The following is a 25,471-nucleotide window of genomic DNA, read 5'->3' as shown; positions in this document are numbered from 1 at the left end:
CTGGCACCTTGGCCATACCAGCTTTTCATTTGCACCCCTGGGGTCATTCTCAAGGACATCCTCCAGGCTGCAACTGGAGAGATGCTTGCAGCAGCAGTCCCTGGAGGGTATAGAACAATCAGGTGTTTCTGGGCGAGGACTGAGGGCTGCTGTCTGCCCTGAATCCCGGGAGTCGGGGACACTGGGGAGAGAGCGTTTCAGATCTGCGCATTTCCTTTTGGCCCCACCTCAGGCCTGGGCCTCTCTGGGAGCCATCACCGGTGCTTTCAGCCACAGGGCAGCGGGCCCTGCGTTTCCGGTGGACCCTTGTGGTTCCTCCGAGTCCATCAATTTCTGAGTGATGATGCTCCCCACCTTCCAAAAAAGCCCCTGGGCAGAATGACCTCCTTTCTTGTCTGTCTTAAGCTTGGCACTTTTCATATAATGGGAACGTGATTGTGTGTCTCCCTGTCCTTTGACTTGTTCACGTGACAAAGATTTTAGTGCCTGGTGTGTGCCAGCCTCCTGTTAGTGGCCCCTGAAGACCTCAAGGGGCTCCAGGCAGGCTGGCAGGAAGCTTTTGCTAAATGTGGAGATTTGGAATTGAGCTGACTGAGTTCAGGGCCAGGGCTGGAGCTGGGAATGAATCTATAGCCATTGTCCCATCAACCCCTGTGCTCCATGTGGCTCCTGGTGTTCTCTTGTTTTAGCCGCTGTGGCGGCTCTCCATACTCTGAGCCTACTCTGCAGAGCAGAGAGGCCTGGCTGCCCTCCTGCATGGGCTTCCCAGCATCCAAGGTGCAGGTGTCTCCACGAGGTGCCACACGGGGCCTCCTTTGGCTGAGCACTTCTGTGTCCACATGAGCGGTCTGGTCATGTGGTATAGGAACGGCTCCGGTTCAGGGCGCTTCCTGGAAGAGTGGGCAAAAGAGAACCATTTATTGTTCTCCAGAGCTGCTCTCTCCATGCCAGGCCCTGCCCAGGACTCTGGTGGTGGGCTCAGGGTTGGCTTGTCATGTTGGCAGGGTATTCAGAGCATTTAGCAGCATTTGAAGCTGTGGCTGTGTGTTCCAATATGTGTTCTAAAAACGAGGGCAGTGGCCCAAAGAGGAGTCGTCCTGCTAACGTGGAGTAAGGCAGCTGGCCCAAGCCTAACCTTTAAATGCTTGGCTGCAGGGTTAAACACCACTGAAACTGCCCAGGGAATTTGGTGGCCCTCAGGTGTGCCGGATAGCCCAGGAATGGGGTGGGCAGGGAGGATCTGTAGAAGACACGTGAGGGCTCAAGTCAGCTTCGTCTGCTCATGTTGAAAGTGGGTGATACAAGGCTTGGGGATCCATTCCCAGAGACTGGGCTACGGGGGCTGTGCTGGTTTTCGGGGTTACATCCTAGCTTCCCCAGAGTGTGGACGGAGGGGGCCGTGAGTACTCTGGGCCTGCACTCTGCAGTGTGCTGCTAGAAGGCCCTTGGACTGAGTGGAAGGGCTGATGTGGGGCTTGGTGGGGCTCTTGGGCAGTAGCCATGCCATCTCTGGGAATAGGATGATGCTGCTGGGGCAACTGTCTCCCCCATAAGGGCACTGTGCATGGATGCTGGTGATGCAGAAGAGGTGCTCAAGGCATAAAGACAGAGGAGGCTGAGAGATAAAGTTCGAGTTCAAGAAATCGAAGAGGTAGTGGCTCAGGTGGAAAGAGGTAATCAAGTCTCATGGGACATAGCTGCCAGCTCTTCCTGGGTCAAAGGGCACAGCTGCCCTGCCTGGTGTTACCTGATGGGGCTCGGAGCTGGCTCTGTGCTAAGAACCATCTGCATCCATGATTGGCCGTTGTCTTAGTCCGCTCAGGCTACCGTAATAAAAGACCATAGACTGGGGGGCTTAACCAGCACACGTTTATTTCTCATGGGTCTGGAGGTTGGAAAGTCCAAGATCAGTTCCTGGTGAGGGCCCTCTTCCTGGCTTGTAAGCACTTGGTGTCTTTTCCCATAAGGGCATGAATCTCGTCATGAAGGCCCCACCCTCCTGACCTCATTTGACCCTAATTACCTCCCAAAGGCCCCACCTCATACCATTACATGGTGGGTAGGGGTTTAGGGCTTCAGCATAAGAACTTGGGCGGGGGACGCGGTTCAGTCCTCAGCACCTTTGGAATGCCTCAGTCCCCAGCTGTCTGAGGAGAAAGGCTCCTTGTGTCTCAGGATTTTCACACTGAGAGTACTGCCATCCTGCTGGCAAGTGTGCTTGTTTGTCGAGCATTTCCTGAGCACTCCAAGTGTGCCAAGCTCAGGCCCAGGCACTGGGGTCCCAGGGCTGGGTCAGAATCTACAGCCCCCACCACCAAAAAGGCACAGGTTCAAGTGGCAGGCGGTGCGGAAACAGCTAGAGCGCTGTGTTGTGGGCAGCCTACGGCAGAAGGGGGTGAGTACGTGCTGTGTGGGGGCCATTGTGGTAATGGGGCGGATTTTGTAGTCTGAGATTTCAGGGCAGTCAGTCGTGCTTCAAGTGGGCTCTGTGGTGTGATGTGTAGTTGGAAAGGAGAAGCGTCTAATTTCTCAGGAGGAAGTTGTGCAGCCACTTAAGGTGCCCGGTGCCTCCCCAGAGGCCGGGCCCGTGAGCCGGAGAGGTGTTAGCATCTTTGGAACAGGCGCGACTCTAGCAGGTTAAAGATATCTGAACTTCTTGTTACCTTCCAGGTGGGGGTAGTGTCCTTTGGGCAGTGAGGTTATACAGGGGAGGACTGCTGCTTTGCCAAGAGGCCTCTTGAGCATGTAAAGCAAATCACTGGTTTCTTTGGTCATAGTCTGCTTGTAGGTGGATTCTGAGGTTATTACTATCGATGTCAATGAATTATTATTTGCCATCATTTAACTACTTGTCATTTGTGACAACTCCCTGAGAGGAACACTGCGTGGTAGTTCGTTTATCTTCCATACTGGGCTGGACTAAAATGCCAGGCATCTTTAGTGAAATCCTTCTGCCCCCAAGGTCGTATTCCTTGCCCACTCTGGTTCTTGGACCAGAAGTCTGCAGAGGCCCTGACTGTGGTGGGGGTCATCACTGGACTAGGTCTGAGGGCTCTCGTCTTTGGAGTTGAATTCTGGACCACAATGTGAAATTATTGAATCCGTCTGTGTAAATTAGCTGTGTGTAAATAGTTTAGCTTGGCAAAGTAGCCTACAGCAGTTTCTGTACCTGGAGGAATAAAACATTCAGAGGCCTAGGCTCCAGCTAGGACTTTTGGTGTAATTGGTCTGGATAGGGTGGGGTGGCAGGGTTTGCTCAGCAGGTGCTAGGTTGTGGGGATGGGTACACAGCTCCAAGTTTTACTAAAAATCATTGAATTATACACTTAAAGTTGGTCTATTTTATAGTATGTAAATTGTACCTCACCAAAGCTGTTTACTAAACAAACAAACAAAAGCAAAAAAGTTCCCCAGATGATTGTGTGCAGCCAGGGCGGAGAGCCCCTGTCCTCCAGCGAGCCGCCCTCTGGCCCGGAGCCTCTCACCCACACTGGGTCCTGGAATGCAGCACCCGCTTCTGGCGCTCAGTCACCACGGCACCCCGCTCAGCGCATCCCTGCCCTCCTGTGTCCGGGCCTCACCTCTTCCCTGTTCCTTGGCAGTAGACTGTCTTCGCAGATTTTGCACTTCTGTCATGTGGCCCCATTTCACATCCTCTGGGCATGTTTTCTATTTCACTGGGTTTTTGTAAAACTGAATGACCAGAGTTCTCATGACAGGAGTCAGGCTAGGCCCGCCAGAGAAAACTGGGTTCCAGTGGCCAGCATCAATCTCTCAAAAGAAGGGTCCTCAAGAAGAGTTTCTTGTGAATTCTTATCAACAAAAAGTTAAGTAATAGTGTAATAAATATGTAAATAGTATTCACCTTAAAACCATCTAGATTTAATTATATGGATAGCATTTATTTAAAAGTGATTAATATGCATGACTCATTTGATAAGAGGTGTGCTTTTTTGATAAAATGAGTGCCCTGTGTGGGCTGTTGGAGCAGAGCCTGGCTCGGACCCCATCCTGGTCGGAGGGCCGGGGTGGGTGGCCTCAGAGTGTTTCTTTACCCCGTGCCCTGCTAGAGTGAAAGGCGAAACTAAAGGTCACCATGGTCGTTGTAAGTACGATGCTGGTGAACCTTCCATAGGATCTTCATCATTTTGTTTTAAGTGCATATATTCTAGTGTACCATAGCACAAGACTGCCAGGACTGCAGTCCTTAGCTCCTCCCTCCTCTGCCTCACCTCACTTGTCTGGATACCCATCCCGAGTGCCTGGAACCCAGAGCTAATACATTTAGTGGGCCACCCGTCTCTACCGAGATTCTCAGCTAGCTGAGGTCAGAGGCCTGTGCCTTTCCTAAACCTTTAGCCTCAAAATAGCCATCTGTCAGTCTCCCCACTAACGCACTCAGCTTTACAAACATTGTGGCCTCTCCCTTCCCACCCATTCTCCCCCTCTCCACCCCCTGCTCTGCACTTGAAGGAGTCATTTGCTTCCTAGTGTTCTGTAGACTGGTTTCCTCTTTCCACTTACCTTCCTGTTGTTGTTGCTGTTGTTTTTTACATCTTTATTGGAGTATAATCGCTTTACAATGGTGTGTTAGTTTCTGCCTTATAACAAAGTGAATCAGTTGTACATATACATATGTTCCCATATCTCTTCCCTCTTGTGTCTCCCTCCCTCCGACCCTCCCTATCCCACCCCTCCAGGCTGTCACAAAGCACCAAGCTGATCTCCCTGTGCTATGCGGTTGCTTCCCACCAGCTATCTACCTTACTGCCAACAAACACATGAAAGAACGCTCAACATCATTAATCATTAGAGAAATGCAAATCAAAACTACAATGAGATATCACCTCACACCGGTCAGAATGGCCACCTTCCTGTTGTTTTGAATGCCCTCAGCAGGGTCCGATCCACATCCCGTGGCCTTTGCCTCAGGCCTCATTCCCCTCGGACCAGTCTGTCCTCTGTACTGAATCATTCCTACTGTTCCTCCTGTCTCTCATCGGTGACTTTCCCTGCTCCTGTCCTCTGCTTTCTGCCAAAGTTCTTTCTTCTCACCAGTCTCTCCCCTTCGTTGGTCTCATGACGTCAGGTGGCATCACTCTGCAGGGGCGCCCCAGCCCTGGTCGTGCACCCAGACTTCAACTCTCCCACCCGCCCCCCTCAGCTTCCTCAGCCCTCAAGCCTCGGTGCCATCTCTGATTGACACACACACACACACACACACACACACACACACACACACACACGACAGTTGGCAGAGCCTTCTGTCCTCTTTGCTGTTAGGCACGCTGGCTCTCCCCACCTCTGCTGAGTCCTTGCTGCCTCTCAGAGCACCCACCTCCCAGGTTGCCTGGCCTCCGCTTAGGTGTCCTCTTGAGGCAAAGCTTAGGAACTTTTTGAAGTTCAGAAACCTCCGCTGGCTCCTGTTGCTGCAGAATAAAGTGGAGAATTCTGCGCCCTCCACCATCCTGGCCCTGGTTTTCCACCTTGTTTCCCATTGCTCTGGCTGCACTGCATACTGTCTGGTTTCTGTGCTTGTCTGCGTTCTGTGCTTTTGCACATTGCTAACTTATCTCCTTGAAATACCCTTTTCCCCACCTCTGTGGGACTGCATTCTACTGGTTCTTTAACGCCCAAATTGAGAACCTCCTCCTTCCTTTAGTCTCCGCAGCTGGAGAGTCGCCAGAGCACGTTATGTTATGTCAGAGGCGCAGACGACTTGCCTGCCCGGTTTCTTCTGGGTGCTCCCCCAGACCTCAGCTCGTTAATAGCAGGATTGGTGGGAGCTCTGCAGCTTTGTCCTGGCAGAGGGGTGCTGGGCTTGAATGCTGAATGAGTGACGGATAGAAGAGGTCCCAGAGGAGAGCGCTAGGGCTAAGGAATGTAGCTCCAAGGAGGAGGCTTCCTTGGGTATCAGCTTGCCCACAGATGGCAGGGGCAGCACATGAGCCCCGCAGGAGGTAGAGAGTTTTCTCTCCCTGGAAAAGTTCTAGCGCAAACTGGGCAAGCCCTCACGGGAAGACAAATCCGGAAAAACTGGAAGAGGCAGAGATATAAATATAAATCAGATTTTGAGGGCAGTAGTTCCACTACTTGGGGGAACAAGATTTTCAAAAACGCTTTAGTGACTGTTTACCTATAGATAATTTCTATGTTAATTTTGAGTAGTTTTCATTCACGCGAAAGTAAAATTTCCAGGGCCCTCAACTGCACTTGCTGGCATCCTGCAAGTCACTTTGTATCTCTGAAAGCAACTTCCTGGCTTAAAGTCTAAACTTTAGACCAAATGTAGATTTCTGTTAATTCAGGTTTGTTTGTTTGTTTGTTTGTTTTCTTCATTGTTCTGGAGGGAATTGCCAGTTTAGAGCTGGTGATTTTATGTGGAGCAGTTGGCTAATATTAACAATAATCTCTTTGTTTCTACAGAGGTTGCAGAACTTGAAGCTAATTTACCTTGTAAGTATAGCGCCCCACACATCAAATGCTGTGAAACAATTGCATGGAGAAGCTTGTTTTATGTTTTGATAACTTTGCATAGCAAAAAGCCCGTTTTATATGTATGTTAGGAATAAACAGGATTTTTTTTGAGGCTCTGATAAGAAGGAAAATGTAGCACGGCAGTACTTCCTCTCCTTACTGTTTGTTGCAGAGGTGCGTTTGGTTAGGGTTTGTTCCTCTTAACACAGCATTCTGTCCCACGTCCTCTTTTAGTGAAAAGGCATATAAATCAATGGTGGACAGTCCAATTTTTGTTAGTGACAGTACCATGTTTTTGGCCCGAGAAGTGCTTATTTGTCATTTATCATTGTGCCCGAGGTAGGACCCCTGTGCTGCCTTGATGTCTCCAGGTCGCCTCACCTTGCTAGGTCCTTCTTGCCCCAGCACACAGGGACTGACCGCGGGCCTCACTCTTCAGCAGGCCCGCTTACCAGCCAGTTAACTCCTGTGATACGTGTCAGTGTTTCTCTTTTCCCCTATCATTGATGCCTTCCCAAGCCATTATATTTTGTAAGACCATCAAAGTCTGAAAGCTTCGACCATTTTAGTATTTTTTGAAATTAGAACTTTTTATCATTATACTTGGTTAAGGCTGAATATATTTGTCAATATGAGTGAACTATTTTATACGTGGGTCTCCTAGTCTGGGCGAATGCTCGAGAGAGTTTGATACGGAGGCCATCTGATACAGGGTGAGAGAGGGCCCATCCCACCCTCCACCTAAAGTTGGAAAGATAATTGTGGGGTGCAACCCTTAAGTGGTTGTGTAATCAGTGTGTAAGGGTAAGTACATATTGTTCCTTGAAAAATTATTTTTAATATATAGTATTTATATATGAGTATAGTGGGTTGTGCTATAAAATATATTTTAGTGTAAGTCAAAATGTCTGGATTTTTGATTTCAAAGTTGCTTGACTTCAAAGTTTTCTTCTAGTCAGAACTAGAAGGAAATATCTTGGATTTCTATTAAACGGTTATCTTTCCACCTACTGAAGTATTTACAACTGATTTGCTTTAAAACGTTCCAGGAAAACAAACAAATGACTGTGTGTGTGGGTAGGACAGACGAAGCAGGATTAGTAAAATACCGAAGCTGGGTGATGGGTTCATTATACTGGTCTCCCTCTTTTTCTCTATTCTTTTCAGATTATATAATAATCTAATAAGGTCCAATTAAAAAGGAAAATGAAGTAATCCTTCTATTTTCCACCCCCATCATATCTTCCCACTGGCCCTCCATCTTGAACATATATACACATGCAGACATTTAATCAAAGACCATAAAAAACTTCCAACTTACACCCAGTTTATTTTGTCCTTGTATGTTAATCTTACAGAGATTGTTGGTTTGTAACTAATAGAGTATAGTTTAGCTTTATCTAAATGTTTGGTTTAAAAACAATAAAACTATAATTGGCTTTCAAACCAGGACTTTAACTAAAAATAAAAACCTTAGGTTTGGAAAAGGCATGCCCCATCTTCCTTGCCCTTATAGCTAAGATGTCAGCTTTCTAAAACTGCATGCTATATGCTTCCTTTCTCTTCTTCTCCCTGCCTATTCTCTCAAAGTGGGGGGACATATAAATCAGTTTATACAAGTAAGCCAGGCTTTCCAAAAGTATGCAACTCGCTAAAGAGGAAACAAGAAACCACCAAAGAATAGATCTTTACTATCTGATTAATAATCTTTCTAAAATATTAAGGCAAACAAAATAACTTGCCATATAGCAGTGCTGCTTAGTAATGATTCAGAACTAGTTCAGGTGCTCTGTTCATGTAAGTTTGTAGAGGTTTCTCTGTTTGCAAAAAGTAGAAGACATCTCTTTCAGATGGACGGAGATACCGTGAGAGCCTTAGCCTGTGCTTGCAGAGAGGAAAAGCTTAGTTCTGGAGTTTTAATAAAGCTGCTGCATCGAACTAAAGCAAGCTGACTTTTAACCTTTTGTTGTCATTGTTAGAACTTAAGACTTCTTTTTAGCTTTAAAATGTTTGGTTCTTTTTAGAAGTTTTATTGTTATTTTTAATCCATCTCGATAATTTCTTTATTCTTGGTGGGCCAGTCTATATTAGAAGGATTGATTTCTCCATCTGTACTTTTATTAAAACAAAGGAGAATACTAGACATTAAAAACAAATGGATGGTGCCAACTTTAACTAATCCATGAAACATTTCCTAAGCCCTTGTCATATGTTTCTGTTACATATATTTCACTAGAAAAATGGTGTTTATCTTTCCAAGTTAAGATTAGGAAAAACGAATGCCATTTAAATTATTCCACACAGTTCAAATGTGTGGTTTGGGTGAAAGCCTTGAACTCTTTGGCCCCTGGTTTCTTTATTTTGAAAACAAGGAAAATGACAATGTAATCTCTGAGACCCTTTCCTGTTCTTCTAGATGGAGTTACCTTTCACTCTGCAACTATTTTCTGAGGGATTAGTCAAAAAAAGAAACCCCACTAACAGTTTTGCATTGTTTTTATGTGTCATCTCTGGCATGTTCATGAAGTAATGAAATGAGGCATGAACTAGTTATTTTATTTTATTTTATTTTATTTTTTTGCAGTACGCGGGCCTGTCACTGTTGTGGCCTCTCCCGTTGCGGAGCGCAGGCTCAGCGGCCATGGCTCACGGGCCCAGCCGCTCCGCGGCATGTGGGATCTTCCCGGACCGGGGCACGAACCCGTGTCCCCTGCATCGGCAGGCGGACTCTCAGCCACTGTGCCACCAGGGAAGCCCATGAACTAGTTTTTAATTTGGGAACTAAACTTCCTTCTGTTGATAACCTGTGTGGTCTTGGGCCGGTCACTGAACTTCTCTGGACCTTCATGTCATCTCTCACAATTGATGATGTTAGATTAGATGGTCTCTAAGGCTGTTTCCAAGGCTAAATTTGAATTGTCCTATTTTTGATGAAAATCCATACCATGTAAAACTAGGCAGATATTTTCATCAGGACTTGTAAGAAATAGCGGACGACCCAAGGAATCTAGCATAATATTTTCCAGGTTTATAAAATACAGACAATTTCTACGTATATTCCCTCCACATTCCTTCAGTATTTATCCCTTGGGTATTTACCCCTCTTCTGCATCGTTGGTCTGAAGGAGGCAGATGTAGGATGTCTTGCCCTGTCTGCACCTCTGCAGTAGCTCTTCTCCAGTGGAACTACTTGGGTCTCCTGATCCAGACCGTTCTGGTTCAGTGCACATGTGATTAGAGTGTTGCCGTCCAAGTCAGCAGAGCATCCTGTCACCAGCAAACCAATCTGAATTATCGGTCGGGTTGTGAAGACATTAAAAAAAAAAAAAAAGAGGGCTTCCCTGGTGGCGCAGTGATGCAGGGGACACAGGTTTGTGCCCCAGTCTGGGAAGATCCCACATGCCGCAGAGCCTGCATGTCCGGAGCCTGTTGGTCCGCAACAGGAGAGGCCACAACAGTGAGAGGCCCGCGTACCGCAAAAAAAAAAAAAAAAAAAAAGAAAGAAAAAAGAAAAGCCGTGGTCTGGGTGTGAGCTACCTTAGCTGGTACAGTTACTTTTAACTTCTCTTTGTTGTGGCGGGTACAGATGACTGTGATGCTGGGTGAACAGACCAGAAGTTTGGCCTGGGCTCTTTTTCTGGTTTTTCTATGTTTAGTTAGCCTTTACCCACATACATTAATCTCCTTGAGGTACAGTTTCTTCTTTTCAAAGTAAAGTAGCATCATTCTTGAAATTAATGGAAAGATCTCCATTTTTAGGGACCATTTAAAGGGTTAAAGATAACATCCCAATTTGGAACTAACTAATAAAAAACTGTAAGGAGGAAAACACAGAGCAAATATCACTGGTTTGCAACTTCAGCACACTGGCATAATTATTATTAAACAAATAGGGGAAATATACCGGTTTAGTCTGTAGACTCAGCACCGTTAAACTTTCCCAAGTGTTTCAAAGTTAGCATCAACGTAAGGACTGCTGCTAACTGTCAGACCTTCCTGACGGCCTGTTTCTTTTGCAGGTACGTGTAAAGTGTATTTTCCTGATCCAAACAAGCTTCATTGCTTTCAGCTAACTGTCACCCCAGGTAATATTCTTACATGTGTAAGTATTAAAGTGATTTTCCAACAGCAAATTCCAAAGGCTTTTGAAATCTATAATACTTGGTTTGATTTGTCCTCCAACTTTTTGAAAGTTATGACGGTAATGACCATTCCATATGAAGACAAGATACATGCTGTAGTCCAATAAAGCATAGGGAAGTGCTCTGAGGCATGTGGCGTGTGCCCAGTAACTAGGTGCAGACATTAACGCCCCCAGCGAATGACGCCGAAGGCTCCTGGTGTAGGGTGGAGAGTGTGAGCTCTGAGGACATAACTGGACCCAGATCCTGCTCTGCCATTTAGCAGCGGTGTGGCCGTGGCTGAACTGCTTAGGGACCTCTCAGCTGCAGCCCGCCCAGCCACAGAGTGGGGATCAAATAGAACCTATGTCGTGGGACCGTTTGGAGGATTAAATAGATAATGGGTGTGAAGCACTTCAGCCCGGCCTGTTACAGGCACCAGGAAGGAAGCAGGTTACCAGCTGTCCTTGTTAGCGCTGATCAAGTGTCCACGCTCCAAGTGCTCCGAGCTGGTAGGTGTTTCTCCTCGGTCACGCTGCGCAGCTAGAGGGAGGGCTTGGGTTTTTCCTGGGTACAGTGCCGCTCTGGGAGTTGCACGTTTCAACAGTGCAGCCCTCTGGCTTTACGTTGACAGTGGGTGTTACGGCCAGTGGAGCTGCTGTGGGCTGGGTGGTGAAGGAAGAAAGCAGGACAGAGGGAATTTACAAGAGGGGGAGCAGTGTTGTGGAGGAAGTGGAGGGTGTTATTTTATGTGGGGGAGGGAAAGGGAGTGAGAAACTGAGAATAATGCGTCACTAGCTAATTTAATTAAAAAGTGAAAGAGTGCAGAATTTCAGTAGGTGGTAATGAACCCACAAATAACCCCTGGCATTGTCTCCCTGCAGGTAGGATGGTTTTTTCCCATGGAAGGTGTTGTACAGGAGAAATCCCATTTTCAAAACGTGCTTGAAAACTTGAAAAAATTCATTTAGTCTGTGTGGTGGTTCTACAGGCGACTCTGGGGCGTATCCATAAATTCAGTCTGGTACCATTTCCATTTCTAAGATGAGTGAGCACTAGGGTAGAGATACTAACATCAGGACATCGTTGTCAGAAACGGGCGTTCCACAAGCCTGACCTCGAGAGAGGACTGAAGCTCAGGACTTGTAACTGTGAAGTGATGGAGGTTCTAACCATTCTTTGACCACCTTCATAAACGCATTGCAAGCTCTGCCCGTTTTAGTGAGGGATACTGAGCACACTGTCTCCAGGTGACCAGAGGTCACCATTATGAATGTCAGTTACTCTCACCGTTAAGCATTGCAGGGTGTTTTCAGAAATTGTGGCAATTAAGATCGGTCCTCTGTTTACTAAGTAGTCTCACACTTGAGGCTTTGTAGTAAAGATATTTTCCTCTCTCTGCCTTTTTGGGGCATTTGTGAGAGCTTTGTGATTCTCAGCTATTCAGAACCATGTTTGCTTTTGCCGGGCTTGTTACTGGCTTACATGAGTGAGTTTGTGTGGAGTCCAACCAGCCTCTGGATAGGTCTTGCTTTTGTTTGTTTTTTAACTAAATTGTTTTTACTAAATTACATGGATGTTGTTCTTATTGAGATTATGTCTATGACGCCATCTTTGATATTATTCTTGAAACTGCAGCACGATTGTTGGCTACAGTTTTTGTGTTCGCTCTTCCATCAGGTAAAGAAGGAATTTGTATTTTGGTGCCTGTAACTGCTTAGTACTTGAGCATTTATATTTGTGGAAGTGCGCACATGGCGTTTTGTGTGGCGTGCTCTTCAGGTGCTGTGTGTGTGCCCATGTTGTGTGGTGTCAGTGACCCAGAAAGCTGCTGTGGCTCTTGTCCTTTGTTACTAAGTGAAGCGCGGCAGAGATCCGCCAACGCTAAAGTCTTGCCCAACGTCCTGGTTTTCTAAAAAACTTTTTGGAGTCGTGCTCTTCTTAGTTATTAAAGAAAAATAGGTCTAAGTAGTAAAGTTTTAACAGTATGTGGAGCAGATGGTATTGAAACTGGCTCATTTGCAGCCAGTAATACTGGGGCTGAGTCTGAAAACTCAGCAATATAGGAGATCTAGATATTTAGGTGGTCAGGGCGGAAGAATTGCATCTGTGCTTGAAGCTCAGAGCTCTTCTTTTCTGGCTCCTGGCAGCATAGTTCCTGTTCGAACCTGGTAACATTTTTATAGTTTTGCTTGTTTTTGGAATGTCCCTCATGCTTGGGAATAAATGTACTCTTCAGAGAAAAGATGGAAATGTAATTTGGCGATAGAGGAAAAGAAAAGAAACGAACTTAGAAGAAAAAAATCCCCACATCAACTCACAAAACAAGAAACAATACTAGAAAGTAAAATGAAACAAAACAAAGCAAAAATCCAAAGACTGGCTGAAATACCACCAGAGTCTTCTGTGAAGTTAGAGGGATGATTTGAAAAACTGGGCCAGGTCAGAGTTGCCCAGTTGACTTGTGGAGGTCCCCCTCAGCCTGCCCCCACTGTGACATGGTGGCTTGTAGGCAGAGGGGACCATGGACCCTTTTTTTTTTATTTTAGTTTTTACTTTTTAAATGAATTTTGCTGAGGTATAAAATTACAAACAATAAAATGTACTAACTTGAACTGTAGAGCGTAATAAGTTTTGCAGAGTGGATACACATCCCTGTGTAACCACAATCCCAGTAAACATCTTTCCAGCATTCCCAAAGTTCCCTTCTTCCCCTTTGCAGTCAATTCCTTACCCCCTGCTACCCACCCAAAATTGCTTTCTGATTTCTCTTACCATAAATTAGTTGTGTCAGTTCTTGAATTTCATATAAATGGAATCATATTATGTATTCTTATTCTCTGGCTTCTTTCATGTAACATGTTTTTAAATTCATATGTATTGTTGTGGGTAAACAGGATTGGTTGTATGAATATGACCTAATTATTTATTTACCTATTGATGGGCACTTGAATTCTTTCCAGCTTTTGGCTGTGATGGGTAAGACTGCTCTTAGCATTCTCATACCATCCAAAGTTGTTTGGAATATTTTCTTATTAGTCTACTGATGTCTGTGGGATCTGCACTCATGTCCCTGTTTTCATTCCTGATGTTGATTTATTTGGATCTTCTATTTTTTTCCTTGATCATGTTAGCTTGAGGTTTATCCAGTTGATCTCTTACAAAGAGCAAGCTTTTGTTTTTCTCAGTTGTTTATCCATTTTATTGGTTTCTGCTCTTTTCTTTATTATTTCCTTCCTTATACCTTGGGTTTAATTTGCTTTTCTTTTTCTGCTTTCCTAAGGTGGAAACGTAGATTGATTTAAAAAAAAAATTTTTAAGCAATGTTGATTGAGCTATAAGTTACATTATTTTCGTCAGCGTAATGCTTCTGAGTTTCATCTATGTGGTATTTTGTATCTTTATTGGTGGGCTGTATTCTATTGTATGGGTTCTATTTGTAACAGGTTATAACAGGCTATTGATGAACCTTTGTGTTATTTCCACTTCTGGGCTATTGTGAATAAAGCTCCTGTAAACCTTTGTGGGCAGGTCTTCGTCTGCCAACGTTTTTTATTTCTCCTGGCAGTGCAATTACTAGGTTATGTGATAAGAGTAAGTTTAACTGCATAAAACACTGCCATGCTCTTTTCCAAAATGAAAGTACTGTTTTGCATTCCTGCTAGCAATGAATGAGAATTCCAGTTACCCTACATTCTTGCCAATAGCTAGTATTATCAGTCTTTTCAATTTTAGCCATTCTGTTAGGTATGTGTCTCATTGTGACTTTAATTTGCATTTCCCTAGTGACTAAAGATGTTGGGCATCATTTCCCAAGCTTGTTTACTCTCTGTATATCTCCTTTGTTCAAGTGTCTATTCAAATAATTTTACCCATTTAAAAATTGTATTGCTTGTCTCATTACTGAGTTGTAAGTTTTATATACCTGGTATAAGTTCTTTATTAGCTATGTGGGAGTTTGTTTTTTTGTTTTTTAATTTTATTTATTTTTGTCTGCGTTGGGTCTTCGTTGCTGTGCGTGGGCTTTCTCTAGTTGCGGTGAGCACGGGCTACTCTTCAGTGTGGTGCGCGGGCTTCTCATTGTGGTGACTTGTTGCGGAGCACAGGCTCTAGGCGTGCAGGCTCAGTAGTTGTGGCACACGGGCTTAGTTGCTCCGTGGCATGTGGGATCTTGCCCAACCAGGGATCGAACCTGTGTCCCCTGCATTGACAGGCGGATTCTTAACCACTGTGCCACCAGGGAAGTGGGTTTTTTAATGGTTAATAACATCCTTTTTATTATTGTTACATATATTAAAAATTCTGATTAGGGAATTCTATAGCTGCATTGTAAATCTTGTATATTTATGTGTATATTCACGTAAGTATGTTTTTAAATGTGTTGGTTATTAGATTTGTCATGTTTTCTTAATTTTAACATTTAATTTATAAAAACTCCCTAACTGATGAGCATGATAATAAAAGTGCGCCTTACACTGAGTCATGAAATTTAAATTGTTTTATCTGTTATCCCCATTATGTTTGGTTCTTAGTTATCCTAAGCTTTGTTTCAGAGCTTTGGAGTTATAGAAGGAAAAATTTCTTAGTGTGAAATAAAGTAAGAGTCCCAGTTTCTGAGCAAAGAAATACGGTTAGTAAGCCGGAAACACAGGTTTGGTTCCACACGTGAACATTTGGAACAACATTTAAATAATCGTGGACGTGTTAAAAGATGCGGAAATGGGTCAGAGCACTGAAGCAGGCCTTTGGCTTGACCCCCACCCCAGTCTCACAGTAGCGTGTGTGTAGCTTACTGTTAATGTGTCACGGTTTCGACACAATGTGTGCTCTCAGCCCTGGCGCTTTCTAGGGTGATTTCAGCTTTATGGGGATACCCATCATGAGGGACAGACTTTTCCCTGATGGAGTCTTTTCTTTCAAATCATCCTGGAAATGCAGGTGGCAGTTCTCCCCCCTTCATATTTAATAGATATGTGGTGATTGCTCTTGAGACAGTCGGTTATCTGCCTTCACATCAGCTAACTTTTGTTAGGGAAACATTCACTGCTCTTCTCCTTGCCGCTTGCAAGAACTGTGTTGATGCAATATGTCTCTGCTTACTGCTGAGTAGGTGACATGTTGTCCGATATATACTGTTGCACTGAGTTCTGCCCTCTGCCTCGCACGTAAGACTGAGGCAGATTCTCTCTTGGGATGCTCAGGTTTCTAGGAGTGGGTGTGAAATTAAATGTCTGGCGTACTGTTTTAGAAGCCATTCATTACCATGGTTAAATATATATTCTGATGGTTACCAGTAAAAATGTGTCTAATTATATAAAATATTTTAAAATGACGCGCTGTTTAAATGTTGAGCTTTTTGGCATTGTAAAAATCACCAGCGCCCCTTCATTTTCCTGGACCACCTGATGGTGCCTTTTATGTAGCAGGACTTACCTTTATCTTTTTTAAAAATCATGTGTAGTGAGGTATAATTTACAGACAGTAGAGCCACTGTTCTTAGGTGTAGTGTTCTCTACATTTTGACAGACACATACAGTTGTGTAGACACCAACACAATCAAGATACACATAAAATGTTTCCATCAGCTCAAAAGTTGGGCCCCTTTGTAGTCAGTTTCCTCTCCCCACCCCCAGCCCCTGGCAATCATTGATCTGATTTCTGCCCTGTTGCTTTACCTCTTCCAGAATGTCATATAAATGGCCCCAGCCAGCATGTAGCATTTTGTCCATGGCTTCTTTCACCGAGCACAGTGCTCGTGAGAGTCATCCATGTTGTTGCATGTGTTATTGTTTCCGTTGGCCATCAGTGACTTTGAAGGTGGAGGAAGGAATACAGGCGGCTGCTTAAAGCTGGAAAGTGAAGGAAATGGATTTTTCCTAGAGCCACCAGAAAGAAATGCAGCCCTGCCAACTCTTATGTTAGCCCAGTGAGATTCGTTTTGGACAAATGACCTACGAAAGACAGTAAGTTTTTATTGTTTAAGCGGCTGCGTTTGTGGTAATTTATTACAGCAACCAGTACAAAACTGATACAGTGCTTTTCGTGTCCTAAGAAATGCAAAGATTTCCTTTTTTTTTTTTTTTTTTTAAGGAGTTTTTTATAGCTTTAGGTTTTAAAGTTAGGTCTGTGAGCCATTTTGAGTTAATTTTTGCATATGGTGCAAGATGAGGCTCTAGTTTCTTTCCTTCCCCTCCCCTCCTTACTCTTCCTGGGATGAATGGGGAAGTGTTCCCTTCTGTTTCCTGGAAGAGTTTCATGTAGAATTACTATTAATTCTTTATTAAATGATAGAATTCGCCAGTAAAGCCACCTAGGTCTAGTATTTTATTGTTTTGTTTTTGGGGTAAGAGTTTAAGTACTGTATGAATAAAATTTCTTAAATAGATAGGGTTTAACTTGGGCTTCTTATTTTTGAGTGAGCTTTGGTGATTTGTATGTTTCAAAGAATTTGTTCATACCATCGACATTTTCACATTTATTGGTATAAGGTTGCTCTTAACATCTTCTGAACCTTTTAAGTTCTGTAGAGTCTGTGTTGATAATCCCCTCTTTAATTCCTGCCATTGAAAATGTCCGTTTTCTATATTCTTGATCAGGTTAGCTAGAGGTTAGCAATTTTACTGGTCTCTGCAAGGAACCAGTTTTCGGTTTCATTGATTTTCCTCTAATATATTTTTTGTTTTCTCATATTTGCTCGTTTTCAGTTTAGTTTGCTCGTCTTTCTTTAGTTCTGAAGGAGGAAGCTTAGACTAATATTGCTATACTTCCATTTCCCCATCCAAACCTTTATCATATAGTCTCATTTACTGTACATTTGTTATAACCCACAATACGTTGTTACTATTTTCGTTTTAGATAATTATATTTTCTTCATATATTTATCAACATATTTACCACTAAACAGCGTTCATTCCTTTTTGTAGATCTGAGGTCCCATCTGTTATTTTTCTTCTGCCTGAAGAACGTCCTTGGATTTCTTTTTTGTAGTGCAGATTTGCTGAATGTTGAATTCTTAAGTTGACAATTTCAGCATTTTAAGGATATCATTCTACTGCCTTCTGACATTTTTTTTTTCATATAAGAAGTTAGTGGTGGGCTTCCCTGGTGGCGCAGTGGTTGAGCGTCCGCCTGCCGATGCAGGGGACACGGGTTCGTGCCCCGGTCCGGGAAGATCCCACATGCCGCGGAGCGGCTGGGCCTGTGAGCCATGGCCACTGAGCCTGCGCTCCGCAACCGAGAAGCCACAGCACTGAGAGGCCCATGTACGGCAAAAAAAAAAAAAAAAGAAGTTAGTGGTGATTCTTTGTTTCATTTTATGTGATGTGCATTTTATTCTCTGGCTATTTTTAATGTTCTCTCTTTGTCACAGTTTTTAGCAGTTTTATTATGATGTGGTTTTCTTTCTGTTTATCTCACTTGGGGTTTATTGACCTTTTTGGATCTGTGAGTTACAGTTTTCATCAAATTTAGAAATAACTGACCGGGGCTTCCCTGGTGGCGCAGTGGTTGAGAGTCCACCTCCTGATGCAGGGGACACGGGTTCGTGCCTCGGTTCGAGAAGATCCCACATGCCATGGAGCAGCTGGGCCCGTGAGCCATGGCCGCTGAGCCTGCGCGTCCGGAGCCTGTGCTCCACAACGGGAGAGGCCACAGCAGTGAGAGGCCCGCGTACGGCAAAAAAAAAAAAAAAAAAAGAAAAGAAAAAAAGAAAACATATATAGAAATAACTGACCAACATTTCTTTCAATATTTTATCTATAACCCCTTTATGGGACTCCAGTTAGATATACGAATGTTAATATCTCTTACCTAGGGACTTCCCTGGTGGTCCAGTGGTAAAGAATCCACCTTCCAATGCAGGGAAGCGGGTTCGATCCCTGGTCCGGGAACTAAGATCCCACATGCTGCGAGGCATCTAAGCCCCCATACCACAACTACTGAGCTCAAGCACTTCAACTAGAGAGCCTGTGTGCCACAAACTACAGAGCCCACGCGCTCTGGAGCCCGTGTGCCACAGCTGGAGAAGAGAAAACCTGCACGCCGCAACTAGAGAGAAGCCCGAGCGCCACAACGAAGAGCCCACACGCAATTAACACCCGACACAGCCAAAAAAAAAAAAATACATATATATATATATATATATATATGTGTGTGTGTATATATATTTAAAAAGTATGCATATCCCCAAGTAAAACTTTAAAAAAGATATCTCTCTCTTTTTTTTTTTTTTCTTTTTGCGGTACGCAGGCCTCTCACTGTTGTGGCCTCTCCCGTTGCAGAGCACAGGCTCCAGATGCGCAGGCCCAGCGGCCATGGCTCACGGGCCCAGCTGCTCTACGGCATGTGGGATCTTCCCGAACCGGGGGCACGAACCCGTGTCCCCTGCATCGGCAGGCGGACTCTCAACCACTGCGCCACCAGGGAAGCCCCCCCAAAAGATATATCTCTTACCTGTATATTCCCTATACATATAAACTAGACTTCCATTGGGGTCAGAAGGTTTTGTTCACTTTTCTCTCTGTGCCTCACTGTGGATCGTTTCTATTTCTGCTGAGTTTTGTTTGTTTTGTTTTTGGCCACACTGCACGGCTTGTGGAATCTTAGTTCCCTGACCAGGGATTGAACCTGTGCTCTTGGCAGTGAGAGCGCCGAGTGCTAACCACGGGACGCCAGGCAAATCCCTGCAGCACTTGATTGACTCTGAGGCTCATCCAGTGAAGTGTTCGTTTCACATATTATGTTTTTTAGCTCTTGATATTCTGTTTACTACATCTAAAATGTCTTCTCCATTTCTTTCCTCATGTTCACGGTTTCCCCTGAATCTCAGCACCCCTCTCTCACAGCTGACTCGGGGTCTGTCTGCAGCTCTGCCCGGCCTGGCTCCTCCTCTGCTCCCAGCGGCCTTCCTCTCTCTGCTCCCCTCGCGCCCCCCCACCCCCACTCTGTCTCCTTTCCCTTGACCCGCTCATCCCCAGGTCCCTGTGACACCGCCTGATGTGAAGCGGCCTGCCAGCTGTGGAGCAGCTGGTACTCAGTCCATGTGCCTCAGTGGCTCCTTTAAAGCAGCCGCAGTGTGGCGGACTGGGTACGTGAGCAGAGCTTCCGGCGGCTGCGCGTGGTCCACGCTCCACGTGTCAGCGTGCTTGTTGCTGTGCTGCTGGCGGTGCTTGTCTTCAGGTCTTCCGTAACGCCCGCCCCACAGGCTCCCCTGGCTAGCTCAGCCCACGTTGGCTCTCCCACTTCAGTGAGCCCGCTGCACGGGCGCTCAGTGTCGCTCAGCTTGGCACCGCAGTTTTCTTCTGCTATATTTTCACCTGAGTGTGGGCAAGCCAGGCCTGTGAGCCAAAGCCCACCCCGGGCCAGTTGTGCAGCCCTCGAGCCGAGAATGGTTTCTACATTTTTAAAGGGCTATTTAAAGAGATAAAAAATAAAACAAAACAGTACATGACAGAGACCTGTAGCCCAAAGCCCCAAGTACGTAGCGTCTGGCCCTTTTCAGAGAGTTTGCTGACCCCTGATCTACAAGGTTATCTTGGCAGGGATTGTGTTCTTCCTGCCCTTAAGTTTAAATTGCATAGAGTGTAATTTCCAGTGTGCTGTAAATATTGACATTTAAAGGGGAAAGTATTATTTTACTCTTTAAAATGTTTCCAGTAGAATCTAAATACCATGGCTACACCCACCATCATGCATTAAAAAAATACATATGTATATGAACAGGCTCCACTTTAATGGTTGGAAGATGTTCGTGGCTGCTTTTTCTCCTTGCACTCATACATGTTTATTTCACTTGCCTCACAGCATTTTGTCCTAATACAAACATTCCTCTGCCTGTAAGAATTTCTTCACCCTGTCGTACTGCTTTGTAACTATGTATTTATATTTATTTAAGAAGTTCCAACCACTGTGAGACTCCTGCGCGTTGAGCATTTCCTTTTCAGCGATTGTTACAGCTGTTGTTTGTACCAGCTCCTGGCTCCTGGTTTTCTTCTGTTGCTGCCACTGCCCCTCCTGTCCCGTCTCCTGACCCAAGTCGGGGATGCCTCAAGGCTTTGTACTGTCCTTGGACCTCCATAGTCAGGCCCTTGGGGACCCCGCCAGCTCATGAAATCTGGATGCTCTTATACACAGCTCCCAAACCTCACATGCAGCCCTGACCTCTCCCCTACACTCCAGAAAGATCTGCCCAGAAAGATCTGCCAGCTGCCGATCAGTGTCTCCGCTTGGTTGTTGACATGAAATCTCAAATCCGACGTTGGATTTGGCGTACCTGTGCCCTCTGCAGTCTTTTTATCTTCGAGGTGACGGCTCTGCCCTTCTCCATTGCAGGGTCAAACAGCGCAGCGCTTCGACTCCTTTCTTCCCCACCCCACCCCTAATCTGCCAGCAAATCCTGGTGTTGCTACCCTCACAGTATCTCTGCTCCAGCTGCTCCTACCCCGCTCCTAACCAGCATGATGTTTCTGTGGTCCTGCCCCTCCTCTGCTCAGGCCCCTCTTGTGGCTCCCTGCCTTGCTGAATAAAAGCCAGTGCACTTAGCAGTGGCCTGCGAGGCCAGGGCTGCTACCTCCGCAGCCACAGCTTCCCCTTCCCCTGCCTCACCTTCTGGCCTCTGCATGTGCCCTGAATGCATCAGGCGCTCTCATGGGCCTCTCACCACACTTCCATACCTGGAGTGTTCTTCTCCGGGATACCCTCCGTTTTCCAGCCTTCACTCTCAGACCTCCCTATTTAAAATTGCAGCTCCTCCCACCTCCTGGCCCCTCAGCTCTTTTTCACTTTCTGTTATATGATTAACTTACTTTGTTTCTTCCCACTAGAATGTAAGCTTCATGAGGGCAGGAAGGTCTCTTGCTGGTGGTGCTTAGAACAGTGCCTGGCACATAGTAGCATTCATCAAATGTTTTTTGGATAAATAGTGATGGTTACTAAACAGAATAGCATTTCATCGGAAATGTATCTGAGAACGAGAGGCTACTCTTAGCATTCTTCTGATTTAGTTGATGTGCTTGTGAACGATGTTACTTAATGCCAGAAAGAAGGGGGCAATATCAGTTTTATTCCTTCCTTTTGTCTTTGTAGGTATAGACCCTGAGAACTGCTTGTTCATATAAATAAGTAGGCAGGCACAGAAGGTGTTTGTTGTCACTACATCTTTGTGTCCCTGGACTTCAAAGTTAGGGGCCAAAATTCATACAAGGTATTTTACTATGGTCTTTCAGCTGATTACTAGATTAGGTTCCTTCTTCTATTTTGTTGAAAGCAAAGAGTTGGGAACCACCTGGTTGGAAATGGCTTTACAAACCCAGTCATTAGAATCCCTTTGTGTCGCATTTTCCGAGGTACGCACCAAAACCACTCTCCTAAGACCTGCCAACCGACCACTAATCATACCCATTATTCTTCACTTGACGGCCTCTCATGTTACCTGAAATATTCAGAAAGCATTGAGAAAATTGTGATATTAATTTCATCTTACCCCTACCAATATAATATTAAAAACTTAGGGTTTACAAAAACTCGTGGCTGCAGATTTAGCTCAGTGTATCAGAAATTTCTGCCGTGTGCATCAGTAGGCAGGACCAGTTCTAACTGCCAAGACTCTCTCTTTGGCGAAGCCTCTAAATTAAGATGTGTCTCCAACAGCTACCTTACTTCCGAGTTTAATCCCTAGTGGGGAGGTGAGGTGTGGGGCTGGCACCACACGGGGGGAGGCACGGGCCTCTTGCTTCTTGGCACCCTCTTTGCTTGCTTCTCATGGGGGTGAGGCATTCTTTTCCAGTAGTCCCATGATTGACATTACTAAATGAAATCTAATCATCCCTGCCATCAGGCTCCACGTGTGTCTAACTTCAAGACATTCCAACTTGAACTGGGACATCTTATCTTTAACGCCATGCTTTGCCCTTTACAGAAATGGATGTAAGATAGGGAAAGGCACAACCCTGCATAGTGCCTCGATTCAAGGAGCTTTACCGTGACCAGTGCATCACACCTGGGCGCAGTGCATCATAGGGAGAGGCTAGATGAGCAGTAGGCCTTCTTTACAAGTGGGAGGAAGACAGTGAAAGGGGAGGTGGGAAGGGGCAGCTGGCATGACTCCTTGGCCTCACAAGTACTGTTGGGCAGATTGATTTCATGACAGGGCACTCATGGACACTGGCCATCTAGAAGTGGATTCTGTTAAAGCTGTCAGTGCCCACATACCCCGTGGACAGTGTGTCCTCCCCGCAGTACCCGTACCCTGGCTGGAAGACACTAGCGTACGGTTCCTGGCGGGAAGGAGGGAGTAGGCTCCAGGGCACAGAGGGCTCCCTGTGTAACACAGCGAGATAAGGCGAGTTCTAACTGCGGGACAGACATAAATGTTGACACAATCTCAACGCCCTTAAAGAAGAAAAATGGTTTTTTAGTGGTGGCTGGTTTGAGACCAACAACTTCCTATTAAATGTTCATTTTATGTAAAAAGCTGATAAAATGTAATATTGCTGATTTGTTCACGATGATAATATTTTAGAGGAAGTTGAACATTCGTTTTAAAGATGGTGGTAATTTTATCAAATTGTGAAGTTCAGAGTAATTTAACTCCCGTGGGGGGCATTCGTGCTGGAGCGCCCTCTGTTGGCAGCCACACCAGCAGCGCTTGCAACTCAGCCGAGCCCACCGCCGGCGGACTCCAGGAGAGGCAGAGAGGTGGGCGGCGCAGCGAGGGAGTTGGGACTGAGCTGTGGGGTCTGCAGACCTGGGGCGGCGGGGGGGACACGGCGGTGCCGCTCTGACCCTGGACATTCTTCTGCGTACCCTCCAGCCCCTTTCCAGAGGGCCTGCTCTGTTCTGAAGGCTGTACCAAGCGCTCAGCCAGCCAGCCCACGAGTGCTGACCGGGCACAGTCGCTGAGACGGTGATTTTGTCTGGCTGGTTCACTGCCGTGTCCCCGGCCAGGGTCTGGAGCAGGGCCTGGCAGAGGGTCCATGCTCAGTCAGTGTTTGCCGAGGGACTGGAAGCCACGTGCCGGGCACCGGGGAAAAGCAGTCAGCACAAGCCTGCCTCCCCCGTGGAGCTGATTCTCGTGGGGAGACCAGCGGCACACAGGTGACCGAGCGCTGAAGCAAGGTGGTCACCTGTCATTGAGGGGAGGCACTGGGTGCCGCGGGCCGGGACCGAGGGGCTGAGCACAGGGAGGGGCCAGTCTCCCAGGGGAGGCCTCCCTTTTCCCGAGGGCGCGTGGCCAGTGAGGAGGAGAGCGCTGCAGGCGCCAGCCAGTGTGGGCTGACTTGTAACCGTCAGGTCAGGGGCGAGGCTGGTGAAGTAACAAAGGAGCCCTGCAGTCCTCTTTTTCAACTCTTAATTCTCTGTATTTGCCATATGTTAACATAGTGTTTGCCTTTTGTTTCCTTTTTTTTTTTTTTAATTTAAAGGATTTTTTTGTTTTGTTTTGTGTTTTTTGATAGATGAGGGTTACTACCAGGGTGGAAAATTTCAGTTTGAAACTGAAGTTCCTGATGCGTACAACATGGTGGTGAGTAGCCCGCGCTTGAGCCGCTGTTCCCCCTTCTTGTGGCGGGTGGCCGTCACAGGGCCCGGCAGTCCCCCCGCGTTGTGTCCGAGTGCAGCCCACCCAGTCCTGGGACTGAGCACGAAATGGCTGACACTTGTGTGGTTAATGCCCCTCATCAGCATTCTTGAGAGTTTTAGCGGAGAGATTCCCTTTCTCAACAAGTGTTTGCGAGTACTGTGTGCCAGTATGTGCTGGGGTGCAGCTCTGCCGAGGTTGGAATTACCGCCCCGAGGCTGGCACCTTTAAAGGGGGCTGCTTGGGTATTTCATGCAAATCTTGTTAGATTCTGGCACTGGAGAAAAGAGCATTTTATTTTAAACTGTAGTTTTGTTCATGGTATTAACAGCACAATTCCAGAAGTGTATAAAATGTGCGTTTTAGAATTTTGGAAAAGAATAAAGACCTGTAGTTTCAAATTATGAGTGATTTACACCCCTAGCTACATGTTGATCCCTCCAGGACCCTCCCAGTAATAACCGTGCCAAGTGCTGTCATCTGTCTTTGCTTGTAAGGAACATGCCGACCCATTAGGAAGGTGAGAGAAAGTGTAGAAAGTTATCATAAAATGATAAAAGTGGTAAGTAGCAGACAGTGATATTGGTTAATAATAGGAAAATGCTTTAGAGGAATTCAGAGAAGGAAGAGAGAGGGTCACTTCTGGAAAGTGGTCGGGGCCAGTTAAGCTTCTGAGGAGAACTAGAATTGGAGTCGTCCTGCCTCGGGTTGGCTCATGCACAACTGGGACGGGTGTTCTAGGTGACGAGGACGTCTCTGCAGCTGTGTCAGCGGGTATGGAAATGAGAACTGGCAACCTGTGTACAGGTCAAGTTGACCAGGTCTACTTGAATGAAGAATCAGGGTTGGGGAATAGTGGAGAGGTGAGAAAACTCAGATTTGGGGTTTTGGGGGCATTTTCACTGTGGCTGTGAGAAATCATTGAAGGTTCGGAACAGCACCGCACACCCCTGAGTCGGGCGCCGGAGTGGGCGTGGTACGCGGGCCCTCTCCATCCCTGAGCTGCCGAGGTTGGCACGTGGCCAGCTCTGCCGATGTGATCTACATCTTTCCCCCCCACCGTGACGTTCCTCAGCCTTCTCTGGCCTGTCGACTAGGAAAGAAAAATCTGATGGTAAAGTTCAGTCTCCTGTTAAGCTGAGGCTGTGGGAATCGGGCACAGCGTGTGTCCCGTTGCTTTCCCTGCGGTAACTGCTCCCTCCTTTTCTGACAGGGGGAATCACCTGCTCCCCGCGACCTCGGCCCATCTCCACCGCCCAAGTCTAGTTCAGTGGCTGTAACACTTGTTTGTTTAAAGCCA

At 46.0% G+C, this 25,471-nt stretch overlaps 1 protein-coding gene across 3 annotated transcripts in view; it reads left to right on the top strand.

Moving 5' to 3' along the window:
* The window catches only part of UBE2F (ubiquitin conjugating enzyme E2 F (putative)), a 54,803-nt gene that overhangs the window by 9,103 nt on the left and 20,229 nt on the right, over nucleotides 1–25,471 (top strand). For 2 of the 3 annotated variants that reach the window (XR_004350682.1, XM_032637148.1), the window contains exons 3-5: nucleotides 6,427–6,456; nucleotides 10,497–10,562; nucleotides 24,050–24,117. Coding sequence is in view for 2 of the 3 variants with exons in the window: in XM_032637148.1 (XP_032493039.1) it covers nucleotides 6,427–6,456; nucleotides 10,497–10,562; nucleotides 24,050–24,117 (164 nt within the window). In the remaining variant the exon portion in view is untranslated. The remainder of the gene's footprint in view (nucleotides 1–6,426; nucleotides 6,457–10,496; nucleotides 10,563–24,049; nucleotides 24,118–25,471) is intronic. The other variant, XM_032637149.1, reaches the window with a different exon arrangement.

The sequence above is a fragment of the Phocoena sinus genome, chromosome 7 (assembly GCF_008692025.1).
Source record: "Phocoena sinus isolate mPhoSin1 chromosome 7, mPhoSin1.pri, whole genome shotgun sequence".
Classification (NCBI taxonomy): Eukaryota; Metazoa; Chordata; class Mammalia; order Artiodactyla; family Phocoenidae; genus Phocoena; species Phocoena sinus.
This window is presented reverse-complemented; position numbering and strand designations above follow the sequence as displayed.